Source organism: Bidens hawaiensis, unplaced genomic scaffold (assembly GCF_021521415.1).
Source record: "Bidens hawaiensis isolate Kalapana, Puna unplaced genomic scaffold, B.hawaiensis_p1.1 tig00022519_1, whole genome shotgun sequence".
NCBI classification, from domain to species: domain Eukaryota; kingdom Viridiplantae; phylum Streptophyta; class Magnoliopsida; order Asterales; family Asteraceae; genus Bidens; species Bidens hawaiensis.
This window is the reverse complement of record NW_027493510.1, coordinates 3,248-21,419: the sequence shown is the minus strand read 5'-3', so window position 1 is coordinate 21,419 and position 18,172 is coordinate 3,248. Positions and strand designations below refer to the sequence as shown.

At 35.3% G+C, this 18,172-nt stretch overlaps 1 protein-coding gene and 1 pseudogene across 1 annotated transcript; both read left to right on the top strand.

Moving 5' to 3' along the window:
- The first annotated feature begins 3,835 nt into the window (after window positions 1-3,835).
- On the top strand, window positions 3,836-6,647 carry LOC143565750 (disease resistance protein RGA2-like; annotated as a pseudogene).
- Window positions 6,648-10,255: 3,608 nt separating this feature from the next.
- On the top strand, window positions 10,256-11,239 carry LOC143565756 (uncharacterized). The gene has a single exon (XM_077052628.1). It carries the CDS (start codon window positions 10,256-10,258, stop codon window positions 11,237-11,239), a length of 984 nt encoding a protein of 327 aa, XP_076908743.1.
- Window positions 11,240-18,172: the final 6,933 nt, after the last annotated feature.

The following is an 18,172-nucleotide window of genomic DNA, read 5'->3' as shown; positions in this document are numbered from 1 at the left end:
CTGACTTTTAACATTAGTATGTCTTTTTCATTTATCCTGGCAATTACATTCATATGAAGAAGGTATATTGACTAATGTGAGAGTTTTATTAAGATTTATGAATGGCCTTATCAAAAGTTCCAAGCATACATGGACAAAAGATACTGATTCTTTAGAAACAAAGTATTATCAATACAACCACAAATGTAAACTACAAAGAAATTTTTACTAATTTGTAGCATATTTGTGTAAAATTATTGTTTTGTAATTCATGTAATTTTAATGTAAATTGTCATTGTTTTAACAATATATGATAACTGTGTTGTTAAGTGTATTTTGCTTAATGGCTCAATTTTGAAATTTTCATCTATTACCCGTGTAATACACGGGCCTCAAACTAGTTAATAATATACTTAGGATTTGATGATGAAAGGGTTTCCCAAATAGATGAGATGTTATAACCCGGTTTAAAAGCTATCTAGGTTTGGTGAGACCTATAACCCGCTTATTTTCTTTTATTATAAAATTGTTTCTTAATTATATATATATTATTTAAAAAAATAAATAAATAATTGGATATTAATTTTAGTATATCCCTATTTTATAGGATTCTCATATCAAATATTTGATAAGATTAATTTTAATTTAATGAGATGTTATAACCCGTTTAAAGGCTGCCTGAGTTTGGTGAGACCCATACTCGGTGGAACTGACCTCGCTAGGCCATAGGACACATATCCCATCCAACATGCGTACAGTCGATGCTACCGAGCATTCCGGGGAAATCATGTTTTTCACCGTGCACCTCGTATATGCGTTGGATATCTACAAAGTTGGTTTGCGCAAATATCTCCATGAGTAAATAGATATGATCTTTATGTATAAACATTGTCAAGTAAACCCTTGGACAATATATAAATATAACTAAACGAAACACATATGTATATATCTATATATTGACAAAAAAAATGAAGTGTGTCTCGGGAAACTTTTTCAGACATTTCTAGGTATTCATCCATTGCGTTTGACGAAATTCCATACGTTAGTTGACGAATAGCAGCCGTACATTTTTGGATGGTCGTGAAACCGGGTCTACCTCTTGCATCTACTCTTTGTTGAAAAAAGGATATCGATCCGACAAATCGTTTGATAAACGCATGAATAGTTGTCTACTCATTCGAAACCGACGCCTAAAATGTTGTTCACCATAAAGGGGATCCTGCTAAAATAGTGACGCACCAAAGCTTCATTAGCGCCAACTCTATCACGAAGAAGAGGTGATTGTCTTGTTAATCTTTTGTCTCCCTTGAAATCGTTCAACCAACCGGTTAACTGTTATTCTCCCAGCTTAAAAAACAAGGTCGTCTTCCTCCGAAGAGTCGGACGAAGAAAAGGAATTCCATTGCAATTTTGGTTTATAATTGGGTGTATTGGAGAGAAATGAACATATTTGGTGAGTGTTTTTTTTTGTGTGTGTGAAAGTGCTTGTTATTATTGGTATATATAAAAAGTAAAAAAAAAACTCTTCAACAGTCAAATGTAACTTTAGCACACGCGAGCCGGCTTGTGGCCGGTCGCGACGGTGCGTTTTGGTGTTGTGGCCAACGTGGCTTGCGCCAGACCGTTCGCGGCGGTGGTGGCAAGCCACAACGGACTGTCTAACATACAATATAAAACTTTATAGTTGTTTAAAATAAAATATAAACTATAGTTCACTTGTGATTAGAGGTGGGCAAATAAACCGGTTAATTGAACCGACCCGAAAATTGAACCAAAACCGAATCGGTTTGAAACCGATTATGTAGAAACCGGTTTGGAACCGATTGAAACCGTAGGTTCGGAACCGGTTTGTAATTTTCTCCACCAAAACCGGTTCCAAACCGGTTAACCGAACCGAAACCGGCTAAAACCGGGCAAAAAACCGGTCAAAACCCGAACCGAAACCGATCGTAGCATGGTAAGAAACCGGTTCCAACCCGAACCAAAACCGATCATAAACCGGTTTTAACTTTTGTTGACCAAACCGAACCGGTTTTAACCCGAACCGGTTTTAAGTTTTAAACCGGTTTGTGCACCTCTACTTGTGACCGGCCTTAACCATCATAAAGAAAAGGAAACTCATACTTACCATCGCTTATGATTTACGAAAGGCAATTTCGTTTTAATATAAGGATCAAGTTATAAAGTAATTGCCAATTACAAGTTGGCTCTTGGTTTGTGCTCCCCTTAATTAATCAGACTAAGTTAGTGCTGTAAATATTTATAAAATCAAGTGAAAGTAATTACAAGTCGGCTCTTGGTTTCTGTTCCATCTAATTTTTTACCTTTTCTTAGAACGGCTTTGTTTCATTTAATTCATCATAGTAAGTTATATATATATATATATATATATATATATATATAGGATAAGTATTATTTGAGAACTATTAAATTATTTAAAAACTTGAAGGAACTCTTAATAACTAACGTTTTTTATAAAAAATTTTGTATGTTAATGTTATTTAAATGTAGTTTTATCACTTTTGACATATATGTTTATGATTACAATTATGAAAATTAGTTTTTTTACGCATATCTATGTTTTTTTTACACATATGTAAATTTTTATCACATAAATTTTACACATGTGTTGTGATTTATATATATAATCAAAATTTTTTTTTTATAAATATGATAAAGCAAGTCTCAAATAATGTTAATATATAAAAAAAGTTAAAAAAATATTTGGTTTTTAAGAGTTCCTAAAAGTCTTAACTTTTTTTGAGTTATATATATATATATATATATATATATATATATATATAGGGTTAGGTTAAAATAAAACCCACTTAAGTTGTGAAAACTCTAGAAATTCATTCTTAACCACATGTTTTTAATTAAAAATCTTGTGATCCACAATTAAAGTTAATAAAAAATGTTAAAGTTTTCTTACACTTTCTCTCTCCTGAAAACACATATATAAATTACTAAAAAATGTAAAAAAAATTGCAAAATATTTTTTTTATGTTTTCGATGTTTTGTATTAAATGTAACAACATATATTACATGTAACAAAAAAAAAAACGATGTTACATAGGGTTTTCACGGGTTTTCTTAACTCAATAGGGTTTTCAAACTATACTTCTCCTATATATATATATATATATATATATATATATATATATATATATATATATATATATATATATATATATATATATTTCTTCTTCGAACAAACAACCAAGCCAGACCATCCACCCTAACGATTTATAGCGCCGGTGATCCGACCCTTCATCAATTCCAGGGTAATCCCACCACCGGAAACCCATTGTGATAAAATCATGGCTCGTACACGATATTTTATCGAGTATAGATACAACAACCTCCCATCAAAGCACCATTAGAACACTACTCCTTTGGTAGTTATTAATCAAACATACTTTGTAATATATTTTTCTTGAAAATGTAACTCAGAGTCTCAGACCATATTTAACTCTACTCCTAAATTACATCTATATATATTATGTTGTACGCTAAAAAAATTATGAATAGCCAAATTTGGACGAATGTTTATAACCAATACCAATATAGTTTTCAGTGTTCAGTTATTTAGTTATCCAACATATGAACAACATGTTCAGTTATTTAGTTATCCAACATATGAACAACATTAAACACATTAGTTATCTCCTCAACTTAGTGGTAAGGCTTAGAACATAAATGAAACTAAAAGAGGTCATGCATAACTTTAACCAAAGAGCAAGGGCCAAAAGTGAAAAACCATACGTACAATTTGCAATGATAGTATACAGATCACATGACTTTTCAAACAGCAAAAAAGACTTTTCAAAATCTCCACTTTCTTGCTTTGGTTGTATTACGATCAATCTTTGAGTGTCATTTCTTCTTTAATTATAATAATGGGAGATGCAGCTGTTTCGGCCCTTGTGAAGGATGTGTTGGGGAGACTGACTTCTGTAGCTATCCAAGAGTTTGGTCTACTTTGGGGATTCAAGGATGATGTTTTAGCTCTAAAAGATGATTTTGACCAGATCAGAGTTGTTCTTCAAGATGCAGAAGAGAAACACAAGGAGAAAACTGTAGATTTATGGCTTAGGAGTCTCAGATCAGTGTCTTTAGAGGTAGAAAATGTGCTGGACGAGATCTTAATTGAAGCTATGCTACAACGGTTACACAAAGAAAGAGGCATCAAACACAGGGTAAGAGCCTTCTTCTCTTCCAGCCATAATCAACTTATGTTCCGTGTTAGGATTGCTCATAAAGTTAAAGGTATAAGAAGGAAATTGGATGCCATAACATCCAAGAGATTAGAGTTAAGTTTGACCCCCAGTGCTATAAGTCATGTACATGCAGACGTCGTATGTGAGATGCCAAATAGGGAAACTAGCTCGCTTATACATGATTCTTCAGTTATCTTTGGAAGAAACAAAGAAATAGAGATGATAACCGGAAAGATATGTGACAAAGATATAGGAAAATATGACAATGGCGAGATTAGGGTGTATGGTATATGGGGTATGGGAGGTGTGGGAAAGACTACTCTAACTCAATTAGTTTATAACCATGAAAGAGTAGATCAATATTTCGAGTTAAAATGCTGGGTCCATGTCTCTGAGAAATTCCAAGTTAAAGAGATAATAAAAAGCATCATCGAGTCCACAGATAAATCTGAGTGTACACTTTTACAGCTGGATGTGTTGCAAGATTCCCTTCAAAACAAGTTAAGGGGAAAGAAATTTTTAATTGTATTCGATGACGTTTGGATTGAAGAGGATGAAAAGGCCAAGTGGGAGGAGTTAAGTAAAACATTAAGTTGCGGGGCTGAAGGAAGTATTGTTGTGATGACAACACGATCTAATACAACTAGTCGGATGATGTCTAAGGTTCGTGAGTTACAACATGAACTTGGATGCTTATCAGAAGACGACTCGTGGCTATTATTCAAGAAGTTTGCATTTGCACAAGGACGAGAGGGGGATGACATAAGCAGGCTAGAGCCTATTGGAAGGGAGATAATTGTTGAGAAATGCAAAGGACTACCTTTGGCAGTGAAGACCTTGGGTAGCTTATTGTGGTCAAAAAATAGTGCAAGTGATTGGCTACGTGTGAAAGACAGTAACATATGGGAGCTGCAAGAAAATAACATCTTGCCTGCTTTGAAGTTAAGCTATGATAACTTGCTTCCACATTTAAAGAGGTGTCTTGCTTATTGTTGTTTGTTTCCTAAAGGTCAAGAAATGGAAAAGGACACGATGATTCAGTTATGGGTGTCAAATGGTTTCATTCCACCAAGAGGTGAAATAAGTTTGTATGTGCTTGGGGAAGAAAGTTTTAATTGTTTGGTTTGGAGGTCCTTTTTCCAGGTTGTTGTTACAGACCATAGATATAAAATGCATGATTTGATGCATGACATGGTCCGACATGTGATGAGACACGATTGTTTAGTGATAGAGACAGGTAAGGAAGTTATAGTCCCAAATAATGTGCTTCATTTGAGCTTATCATGCCCAGAATTTCTTTTTTCAACACAGAATCTAAGAAAGTTAACATTATTAAGGTCAATATTTATGAACGGAGAGATGAATGAAAGTACCATTAGCCAGATTTTCAACTACGCATGTCTAAGAGTATTATACTTGTGTGGAATTGGGTTAAGGACACTACCTGAATCAATTTGCAAACTCAAATATCTGAAATACTTGAATTTATCATACATGGTTATAGAAGTTTTACCTGATTCGGTTATTTATCTCCAAAATTTGCAAGTGTTGCTTTTGTGCTTTGCGTGAGACTGCGCAAGTTGCCTGAAGGCCTGAGATACATGACTAATCTTCAACGTTTGGACATCATTTCTTGTTCTTCGCTCCTTTATTTGCCAATTGGAATCAAAGAACTAACTAGTCTCAGAATGCTTCCGTTGTTTCCTATTTATTGCACAAGTGGGGCCAAAATTGGGGAATTGGGGGATCTAAACCTTCTTGAGGGGGAGTTAGAGATTTCAGGACTTGAAGATGTTGGAGGTTTTAGTGAGGCCAAGAATGCCAATCTTAAATACAAAAGAAACCTGTTGGCTTTGGGATTGAATTGGTCGAACAAATACTATATGAGAAAACCTGAACCAAGAATGCTTGCATCTGATTAAGAGGTTCTGGAGGGACTAGAACCAAATGTGTGTCTCAAGGGATTGAAAATATCTCATTACATGGGAAAGATTATTTCTTCAAGTTGGATGGTTAATTTAATGAATCTGGTTGAAATTAGTTTTTATCATTGAGACAATTGTGAGCATATTCCCCAGCTTGGGAGATTACCCAATCTTAGGGTCATTAACCTGCGTGACATGGATTCTTTCAAGTGTTTTGTTGATGATCATAAAAACATGTTAGGAGACACCAACAATATGTTTCTTTGTTTACAAGAATTAAACATTGTCAAGTGTCCCAATTTGGTTTCCTTACCAAGTATCCTTCCAAAACTCAAGGTATTAAGATTAGTAGAGTGTGACAGATTACTTTCACTACCGGATGGGATTCATAGTTTCAAGGATCTGAATAAACTTGTGATATTCAGATGTGAACGTCTAAGTAAAAGGTGTGACAAGGAGAGAGGTATAGATTGGCCAAAAATTTCTCATATTCCCGACATTAGCACTGAATACCCGTGGTAACATTAGCAGCCCTAGGTAAATTCAGTTTTGAACTGTTATACTTATTATTTTTTATTACAATTGTGGAAATTAATGTAATTGCAACATAAACAAGAAAACTCTTCATTCTTTTTGCAGCTTCGGTTGTGATGTTATGTTGATCATGACACATATGGTCGAGGTTGAGCTTTTTTCTTCAGTTGTAATTTTTTAACTTGGTTTTAAGCTTATAAATGTACTAATGTACCCGTTAGTCCGAGGTTTTTTTTTCTTCTTTCTAAATGTCATAGTAGTGGAATAAAATGTTCCAATTATTAATGCTATCATGTTAATATTTTATAAGATAATCGAATGCTTATATTATATAAAATTATCGTTCAACTTCTTCATTATCTGTTTCATTACAACTTAAATTAATGCTAGTAAACTCGTCCCGAGCCCGATCTTCTTTTATCGAGCTCAAGCCGGCTCGCGAGCCTAAACAAGCCTGTCATTCACATAATTTTTGAAAATATATAATTAATAATTAATATATTCAATGTTATAAAAAATAAATAAAAATAACAAAATAATATATATTATTTTATAAATAAAATTATAATTGAAAAAAATATATTAAACTAGTTATAAATAAATACAAATAATTAATAAATAATAAACAAGCCAAGCTCGAGCTTGAAAATCTACTCATGAGCCGAGCTAGAGCTTTGAAAATAGAGCTCGAAACGAGCCGAGCTCGTGCTCTGTGTAAGTTAAACAAGCCGAGCTCGAGCCTAGTTGAGCCCTGACTCGGCTTGGCTCGTTTGCACCCCTACTTAATTACTTGATAAAAATCGGCCACAGTGTCTAAAATTGGTGATCGGGCGCACCTTCCACCTTTCCTTCAATAAAACCATGAGTTCACCGAAGCCAATGATTTCAAACGATTTAATGTCAATAGAGTTGAATATATATGACTATATAAGTTGGATTACTGAAAATTCTATAATATTTTATACACCATAAATGAAATGTATTTAGGGTTCGTCTTAACTTTTTGGCTAAATGTGTGTGTTGGGACAAATTTCTACCCGCGAATATAAAACTAAGATGGCGAACATAATGTGTGATTGCTCATTCTTATAACAAGTTTAACATATATGACAATTCTAGACGGGCTAAACATGTCACCCAAAAAATATTACTTAACGGGTCAAATAGGTAGAAAGTTACCAAGGTTCTTTGTAATGGATATAAAAATATAGAGAAAAGTTCAAATACAAAGGGAGACAAATATGAGAAGTGTGAGAAAGATTTGTTGACACATAAAAAAACCCTAAAAAAATAATTAAAAAAAATCATAACTCAAAAAATATAAAAAAAAAACAAAAACATTTTGAAAGCAAATATCTTTCCCTCGTCATTCCCGTTCCAAAAAAAACCCCGACGAAAAGACACAATACCGAGAAAAAAAAACACAATGACGAAAATAAACAAAAAACACAATGATAACTAAAAAAAGGCACAATAGATCACAAAATATAACACAATGTTGAACAAAATATACCACAATGTTGAGTAATATAACACAATATCAAGAAAAAAAACACACAATGTCAAGGATAAAAAGACAATCAATGACAAAAATAAACAAAAAGCACAATGATAAATAAAAAGACACAATGATCTTTTTTACTCAGCATTTATTTTTTTTGTTTTTTTTAAACGAGGAATACGGTGGAAACATTTTTGTATTTTTACGTTTTTTATTTTTTATTAAATATTGAGTTATGATTTTTTTATTATTTTATTTGAGTGGTTTTTTGTGTTGTTACAAATCCTTTTAATCCTTCTAAATTTTATCTCTTTGTAGACTAACTAGACCATATAAATATAATCCGCTGAACTAGATTATTAAAGAAATAATATACTTTTCTTAATTATGGAAACTCAACTTTTGAATAAAAAGCACTCCATTCAACCGAATCAATCCGGTCATAGCTAAATTTATAACTAAACTAGTATTTTGAGCTCGCGTTCCGCGGCGCGGTAGCCATTAAACGCTAAACTTCGCCCTTGCCTTGTGTTGAGTTAACTCCAAAAATGTAGACTAAAAAGGTAAAACATTATTGTAAAAACAGAAAAAGCCATTACTCAAACGGCAAGGCGGCTTCTTCTCGATTGTACTCAATAACTCATAGTCGATGAAGGTGCCATACTTTGGTGGTCAGCGACTGTTTGGTGGGTGTTATGAAAAGTCTATATTAAAATCATATAAGTTTCTTTACTTAATTAAGTTGTAACAATATGTAATGCATAAAGTAACATCAATCAAAAGCTTGGGTCTGTTAAAAATATTAAACAGAAATGTCAACCTTCGTCATACATAACATCAAATTACATTCTAACTAAAAATGTTTGTATCAAAGTAAATCAAATAAAGTGTTAACTTATTCATATCAGTAGCCTCAACAACAGCAAAACATAATGAAATTCTATTAGACAGCAAGTTAAGCAAATAAAATGTTTAACCTTGATCCCAAATAACCTTAGAAAATAGTTTTCTTCTTCTGTTAAAAAATGGTTAACACTGCCTGTTTATTGGCATGTGTTTTTGGATGATGTAATTTTAACATGAATCACATAAATCCCTTACAATCAAACCACAGATTTCCTCTAGCAAAAAGGAAAAGAATTAGGATTACGAAATGGCCACTTAAAATAAATTAAAAAAAAACACACACATACAAAACCCCCCTAGGGACTGATTAATGTGAGGAGGCTCACAAATCATTCTGTTTCTCACTAAACATTAGATTTGTGAGAAACTATAGAGTTGCAATCACCGTCCGTCGCAACCAAAGATGACCGGCAAGGCACCAACAACAAAATGATTTGTGAGGAGCTACCGAGTTACAATCACTGTCTTCCGCCGCCATTGAAGCCCGGAAAGCCATCTACAACAGCATGGCAACAACTCCGTCGCCTAATGAGAATCAATACTATTTCGATACTTGTAGAGGTCTTTTGCTTGTACTTTGTGCAACGAAAATTATTAAAACAGAAAAAAAAAAGTTAAATCAATATGTCATAGCTATGTGGCATTGAGAACCAACAAAATGATCAAAACTGAATAGTAGCCTTCCTTACATAAATTAATCTCACCGACATTCCATTTTAGACACGTACTAACACGGAACGTTTTGACTTTTGAAACGTTAAACTACATACAGATTAGGCGCATTAACTCGTGTGCCATCTTAGTGTAGTGTTAACGTTGACCGTTTATCTAGTTAGTTGACTGTTAATTATTAGTAAGTTACAAGTTAGTCGGTTAGTTTAGCATTTTAGATCTTGTTTCTCTTTGTATATATGTACGTTCCAGATCATAATGAGGATAATGAAACTTCTCATATTTTGTTTTCTCAATCAAATCAAGATGGTATCAGAGCTAAACTAGCTCTAACCGTTTCTGTTCGTTTTCCGTTGCAATTCCGTTCATTTTCCGGCTGTTCATTTTTTCCGATCGTCTTCTCTTATCAAATTGATCGTCGTTTTCAATTCAATTCACTCAGCTTCTGTTCGTTTCTCATTACTTTTCTTCTCAATTAAACATCTATTCTATCAACTTCATTCTTGTTCTCATAAATCATGTCTAAATCGAGCAACACATCCAGTGCCCTAACTCTTGATTCTTCAAATCCTTTGTATCTTCATCCTTCAGATCATCCGGGAATGATTTTAGTCGCAAAATCATTTGATGGAACAGGTTTTGGTGCCTGGAAACGTGCTATGACCATTGCACTCTTAGCGAAGAACAAATTGTCCTTCGTTAATGGAATTTCAATCACACCGACTAATCCTTCCTTTCTTGCTCAATGGCAGAGATGTAACGACACGGTAATATCTTGGATTCTCAATACTTTGTCTGGAGATATATCTGCTAGCGTTTTGTATACTGAAACTGCACATAATTTGTGGGTTGAACTGAATGATCGATATGGACAAGTGAATGGTGCTAAATTGTATCAGTTACAAAAGAGTATTTGTGCAATTTCACAAGGTAGTGGTGATATTGCCACTTATTTTACCAAAATCAAAGCTATTTGGGATGAACTAAACGCATTGAATTCTATTCCTCCGTGTTCGTGTGGTGTTTCTCATCTTCTTGCTAAACGAGAAGAGGTTCAACGCTTAGTGCAGTTTCTTATGGGTTTGAATTCCAGTTATGATAGTATTAGAGGTAATATTCTCATGATGAAACCTCTTCCTTCAATTAGTGAAGCTTATGCAATCCTTATTCAAGATGAGAATCAACGAGAAATACATTCTACCAATATTTTTTCTACCGAATCTTCATCAATGAATGCCAATTCTCGAAACTCCTACTCAAGGTTTGAAAACATGAAATCAGAGGTCTGTACTCATTGTAAGAAGTCTGGTCATACATCAAACAAATGCTACAGACTTGTTGGTTTTCCAAAGGATTTCAAGTTCATAAAGACCAAAAGGTTTTCTGCAAACAATGCTTCTAGTGAAGCTGATGTGACTGAACAAAAAGAACAGGCACCACTTGGTTTAACTTCTGAACAAATTGGTGATTTACTACAGCTTTTACAAAAGTCATATTCTTAGAAATCTGAAAATGGGGATGCTGCTTTCAATACTTCTAAACTTAGTCATGCCAACTTTGCAGGTATAATGGCTTGCAACTCTTCCATTTTAACTACAAAATGGATCATTGACACGGGTGCCACTGATCATATGTGTAATGATGAAAGTCTTTTGACTAATATACAATCTCTTTTACAACCTATATACATCGGTCTTCCAAATGGACATGCTATTAAAGTTCACAAATATGGAACTTTTATTCTAAAAATCTCTCTCTCAAAAATGTTCTTCTTGTTCCACAATTTATACACAATCTCTTGTATGTTCCCAAGCTTTGTGATGATACAAGTGGCATAGTTTATTTCACTGAAACTTCTTGTGTCTTGCAGGACCTCTCAATGAAGAAGCCACTGGTCCTTGGTAAACTTCTTCATGGGTTGTATCTGCCGCATCCATCTTTACCTTGTCTATCTTTGAATAATTGTATTTCTTTTTCTCAATCTTCTTGTAATTTTGTTGTCACTAGTATTACATGGCATCAAAGACTTGGTCATTTAGTATAAACTCAAACAATTATATTTCTTTTCTAATACACATGTGGATCATATTGAACAATGTGAGATCTGTCCAAAATCTAGGCAACATCGTTTACCTTTTTCTCACAGTCATAGATCCACGTCACATGCATTTGATTTGATTCATGTTGATACTTGGGGACCATATTCTGTTCCCACTTATAATGGCTATAAATATTTTCTTACCATTGTAGATGACTACAGTCGTACCACTTAGACACATATGTTGTCCACTAAAAGTAATTCTTTTGATGTTCTTCAAGGATTTGTTGAAATGGTTGAAACGCAATTCAATACTAAGATTAAATGTATACGTTCAGACAATGCATTTGGACTTGGTTCAAGTACTAGACAACGTGCTTATCTTCTTAACAAAGGCATTATTCATCAAACAGTGTCGGTGTCCCTCAACAAAATGGTGTTGTTGAGCGCAAACACAAGCATCTTCATGAAACTGCCCGGGCTTTACTTTTCCAATCTAAATTACCAATTAAATTTTGGGGAGATTGTCTTTTGACTGCCACTCATCTTATTAACATTTTTCCAACAACTCTCCTTAATGGGAAAACTCCTCATGAATTACTTTTTAGGAAATCACCTTCCTATCATCATTTGAGAAGTTGTGGATGTCTTTGTTATGCTTCTACTCTTACTCGTGGTAGAGACAAATTTCAGCCTCGAGCTTTGCCTTGTATCTTTATTGGTTATCCTTATGGTAAGAAAGGATATAAACTCTACAATCTTAATACACATCACAATTTTGTGTCTAGAGATGTCATTTTTTTAACATGTTTTCCCATCTGTTTCTCTTACTTCTTCATCTTCTATTTTTCCTTCTTTTGATAATTTTTCTCCTTTTGTTCCTGATGTTTCTTTCACTCTTCCTCCCGATTCCATTCCTTCTACTACTTCAATTCCAACTTCTGATTCTATTCCATCTACTACCCAATTTTCTTCTGATGTTCCTCCTCCTCCTCCGGTTCTTTGTCGTTCCTCTAGAACTCATATCCCACCATCTTATTTGCAAGAATATGTTTGTAATCATGTTCTTACTGATGCTGATTCTTGTCATCATACTACTACCAATTTTTGTTATTCATCTACTTCTTTGCCTTTTCATAGTCTATCTATGTCCACCCAATGTCTTGATGCTGCCATTAACCTACTTCATGAACCTACATCCTATCAAGAGGCTGCAGGGCACCCTGCATGGTAGGATGCAATGGTAAAAGAATTTGATGCTCTTATAGCTAATCACACCTGGGATATTGTTTCTCTTCCTACTAGTAAGAAGCCTATAAAGTGTAAATGGGTCTACAAAATTAAGTATCTTGCTGATGGTATAGTTGAACGGTGCAAAGCCCGTTTAGTAGTTCGAGGAGATACTCAACAAGCTGCATCGATTACAATGAAACTTTTTCGCCTGTCATTAAAATGACCACTATTTGCAGTCTTATTGCTATAGCCACAAAACTGAAATGGGATTTGTTTCAACTTGACGTTGATAATGCGTTCTTACATGGTGATCTTGATGAGGATATCTATATGCATGCACCTCCTGGCATGTCTTTACCTTTTGGTCAGTGTCTTAAGCTTAAAAAGTCCCTTTATAGACTTAAACAAGCCTTTAGACAGTGGTATGGTAAACTTTCTGATGCTTTAAAATCAAAGGGTTACATTCGGTCATCCAATGATTATTCTTTATTTTTCAAGAAAATGGGTGATTCTGTGGTCTATGTAGCGGTTTATGTAGATGATATTCTTGTAACAGGCAATTATCTTCGTGAAATACAAGTTTTAAAATCTTTTCTTGATGCTACTTTCAAGATTAAGGATCTTGGTCATCTCAACTATTTTTTGGGTATAGAAATTTTACCTGATTCTCATGGAGTTATTATGACCCAAAGAAAGTTTGCTACTGATCTAGTTAATGAATTTCAGTTGCTATCTGGTACTCCTGTCTCTTCTCCACTACCACCGAATTTGCAGCTTAAAGCTGGTGTTAGAGAACTTTGTTCAGACCCTTTGCAATAGGTTGACTGGGAAAATGAATTATCTTACTCACACTCGCCCTGATTTGGCTTTTGCTGCGCAATTTCTTAGTCAATTCATGCAAGATCCAAGACAACCTAATTGGCATGCTGCCTTACACACATTAGCTTACATTCATAGTACTATATCTCAAGGGTTATTCTTTAATAACACCCCTGATTTTTCTCTTACTGCTCATTGTGATTCGGACTGGGCCTCTTGTCCAAATAATCGACGTTCGGTCAGTGGTTACTATATTTCTCTTGGCGGAAGTCCTATCTCGTGGAAATCTAAAAAGCAACCGACTGTCTCTTTAAGCTCTGCTGAAGCGGAATATAGATCTTTGCAACGTGTGACTGGAGAACTTGCTTGGCTTACACGGCTTCTTCACGAATTTAATGTTCCAAACGTTACTCCGTTCCGGTTAAATGCGATAGTCAAGCTGCGATTCACATTGCTAAAAATCCAGTTTTTCACGAAAGAACTAAGCATATCGACCTGGATTGTCATTTTGTTCGTGAAAAATTACACGATGGGTTGATTACTTTGTCACATACTCCTTCACACGAACAACTTGCTGATCTTCTGATTAAAAGTCTTCATCCTTCTCATCATAGTCTTCTGCGATCCAAGTTGGGGATTTCACAACCACCAACTTGAGGGGGGGGGGTGTTAGTGTAGTGTTAACGTTGACCGTTTATGTGGTTAGTTGACTGTTAATTATTAGTAAGTTACAAGTTAGTCAGTTAGTTTAGCACTTTAGATCTTGTTTCTCTTTGTATATATGTACGTTCCAGATCATAATGAGGATAATGAAACTTCTCATATTTTGTTTTCTCAATCAAATCAAGATGCCACGACACGTTAAAATATGAAATAACAAAATTTGAACTAAACATCAAAACACTAATTAAAAATAAATGTGATTTTACAGATATCAGGTCTTTACCTAAATTTGATTAAAATAATATATAAATTTTTGATAAGGTATATTTTTTACTAATTGAAAATGAGAATGGTGTTAGTAGGACATAATCAAGTTGCTACCTATGGTCACCATCAATCGGTTGGGCTGAGCACGGTTCGGTTTGGTTATTAGGCGAAACCGAAGTAATCAGTTATTTGTATATGTAAACCGTTCGGATTTTGGTTTTCCGATTTTTCGGTTTTCGGGTTTTCAGTTAATTTCGGTTTCGGTTCGGTTGTTTTCGGTTTTTTTTCAATTATGTGTTGGCGTTGCAAAAAAAAAAGAAAAAAAGAAAAACGAAAATGTATATTTTAAGCTTGTATAAGAACGTGCTAGAGTACCACAATCTACATATATATTGAATTCAAAAAACATAAATAGGCACGTGCTACATGAAACTATACGAATACAAAGTTGATAAATAGAGTTTAAAAATTAAAAAGCAATTAAAAGTTTAGTCCCGATATTCATTCATCATCTTATTTATTTATCTTTAAAGTTTAGTCAATTCCTCATAATCTTGATAATCTTTATCATCATCAATCGGTTCGGTTCGGTTTTTTTCGGTTTTTTAAAAATGGATAACCGAATCAAAACCGAAATTTCGGTCTTCAAAGAAACAAAAATTAACCGTCGGTTAATGCTTCGGTTTGGTTTTTTCGGTGCGGTTTTTCGGTTAATTCGGTTTCGATTCTGTTAATTTGGTTAATAGCTCAACCATAATCTCCAGCATCATTGGTTTCGCCATCGCTTTACCATCTACAAACCTCCAATAACAATCGAACACAATACCTAGTGAAGAAGATTCACCATCTGCACCGCCACCTGAAATCGTCGAACACTTTTACCATATGTCCATAATAGCCGCCACCCGAATCGCTTAAGAAACCGAGCATCATCCTACGATGAATAACCTCTAACCGGTGGCATCGTGTGGTGGTCAGCGACGTTACGAATCAATACGTACCTCCTTTGTTACGGCCTTCATGGTGATAAAGAACCCTTTACCGGAGGCGGTGTCTGGTCAACCATCGTCGCCTGCCGCTACGATCTACATCTAGCCGGAACCCTCTACTTTGGTAGTGAGGGTGTGCGGCGGTACCGAATAGGGTTGTCTCCGAGGATTTGGATACCTCGGCTGAGCCGAAATAAAAAGGCCCATAGCCTTAATGAGTAAGAAAATATATAAGCTAATTTTTTTAAACGAGACTTAGTGTTATAACAATAAACATAGAAAAATATATTATTAAAATCAAATACCGTAATAACTAATGATTTGGGAAATTCTCCTAACATTGGAAAAAAAAAATTTGGCTTGGTCCTTGGTGGGTAGCTTGGTCAATCGTGGAGGAGCCTGGTGGTTAACAACGAACCAACAGTGATTGTTGGCTAGGTTGGTCATTATTCAGCATTCGCAAAGAAGGAAGGAACCAAAGAGAAATTTTAGTCGACCGCTATTTCTTTTATTTTATATCGGGTTTTTATTTAATTTTTGTAGTTTTTAGTTTTAGTTTGGGCCCAATAATTTAAACTTGATTAAATGGATTATGGATAAAAAAGAATTTTGGGCCCAATAATTATAAGATGGTAAGCAGCAATTCATATTTTCTAAGTTTTATATTTTCAAATGTATATATAAAAATTATAGATACAAAAAGTTTTGGCCCCTAAAAATTGCGTGCCTCGGCTGACGATCCGACCGGTACTACCCTCCATCCGCACAGGTACCGAAGACAGAGAAGGTAACCAACTATTTTGTTGTATTCTAAGGAATCAGATGCTCTTGTAGAAAGAGATTTCTTCAGTGTTTGTGGGCCATAATTAGGACATGTATGCTAAAGATAAAAAGTCGTATTGAACCCTTCCCTTGTACCATATGCATAAAAACTACCCACAAAAATGAATAGTATTTACTACTCAAATTCAGAATTCTTTATTTAGTATATATTATATATAATTTGTAACGCATATCACCTCTGAAGAGGTATGTACCCCGCCTCAACACCACAAGATATATACAAGACATTAGAAGTCAAAGATATTATCAAGGTACAAAGCCAAAACTTATGCTCAAGCATCACATGCTTGCACATATCACATATGCTCAAGCATCACATATGCTCACGCATCACATGTGCTCATGCATCACATATGCTCGCGCGTATCACATGCTCACGCATCATATATGCTTATGCATATCACATCGTGCGTGGCGCATCCGCGCGCGGCGCATATCACATGCTCGCGCATTATACATGCCCACCCATGCGCGTGGGGCATCCGCGCGTGACGCGTATTACATGCTTGTGCGTATCACATCTGCGCATGAAATATCTGCGCGTGAGAATAAAGAGAAGACCTCGCGCATCCTCAGGATGGGCGCATATCACACGTGCACATAATCAACCTCGTCCTTATCCAAATCAGGATTAGGGCAACCTTGATTGTGCACGTCAGACAACCTTCCAGAAGGCATCTTTTTAAGGAATAAGGATATGCTGATGTTGACAGCTGCTAAATGAAAGGTGGACAGCTCAGCATGACTCATGGGTTACCACGTGATTATAACCAATGAAAAAGCACCAGGTGTCTCCGAGGACACGTGGCGCAAATCGATTGGAGGAGGCCAACAAAACCCTAATCTGGTCTCAGCTCAATCAGTGGAAACCCTAGCACTATAAATACATCATAACGTACACAGTTACAGACACATTGATTCACATTGAAGCATATTCAATCACACAATCATACAGAGTAACATAAAGTATTCAGCATTTTAAGCAATACTTTCCAAATTCCCTTACTCTCACATTATCATCTTCTCCTACATATACTTATTCTCACGCCGGAGGGTTACCCCAAAGAGGACCCCTCTGTCCCTTTCTGAGGGGTAAGTAACGGCGCTGTTCATTTTGTAGGTGGAAGAACACAGATCCAGAAGAACCATCGGTGAAATAGTATAATCACACCCGAGGAAAGTAGATCTGCTACCAGTGAGTAGATCCACGTTTCTTCATTGGCGCCATCCACTGTTACATCGGCAATCAGATCTCATCAGATCTACATAAAAAAAAATCAATCACCATGGTTTCTGGCGTTCGTAACGTTGATCAAGCTCTGGAGGATATTGAACGTGAGGGTGTTAACGACGGACAGCAGGTTCTGAGGGTTCCGCGTGATTCTACGCGTACCACCAGCAACCGTCCCTTCGTCACAACCCCTCACGGCCAGACTGAAACTCCTCCAGACGATCTCACGTTACAAAATATGGCCGGCGCGAAACTGAAAGGACCAATGGGTCAAGAAGAAGAAACAAATGATCCGAATGAATGGCTCATAAACGAGCAGCGGCGTCTGATGGAAAAGTACAATGAAATGGTC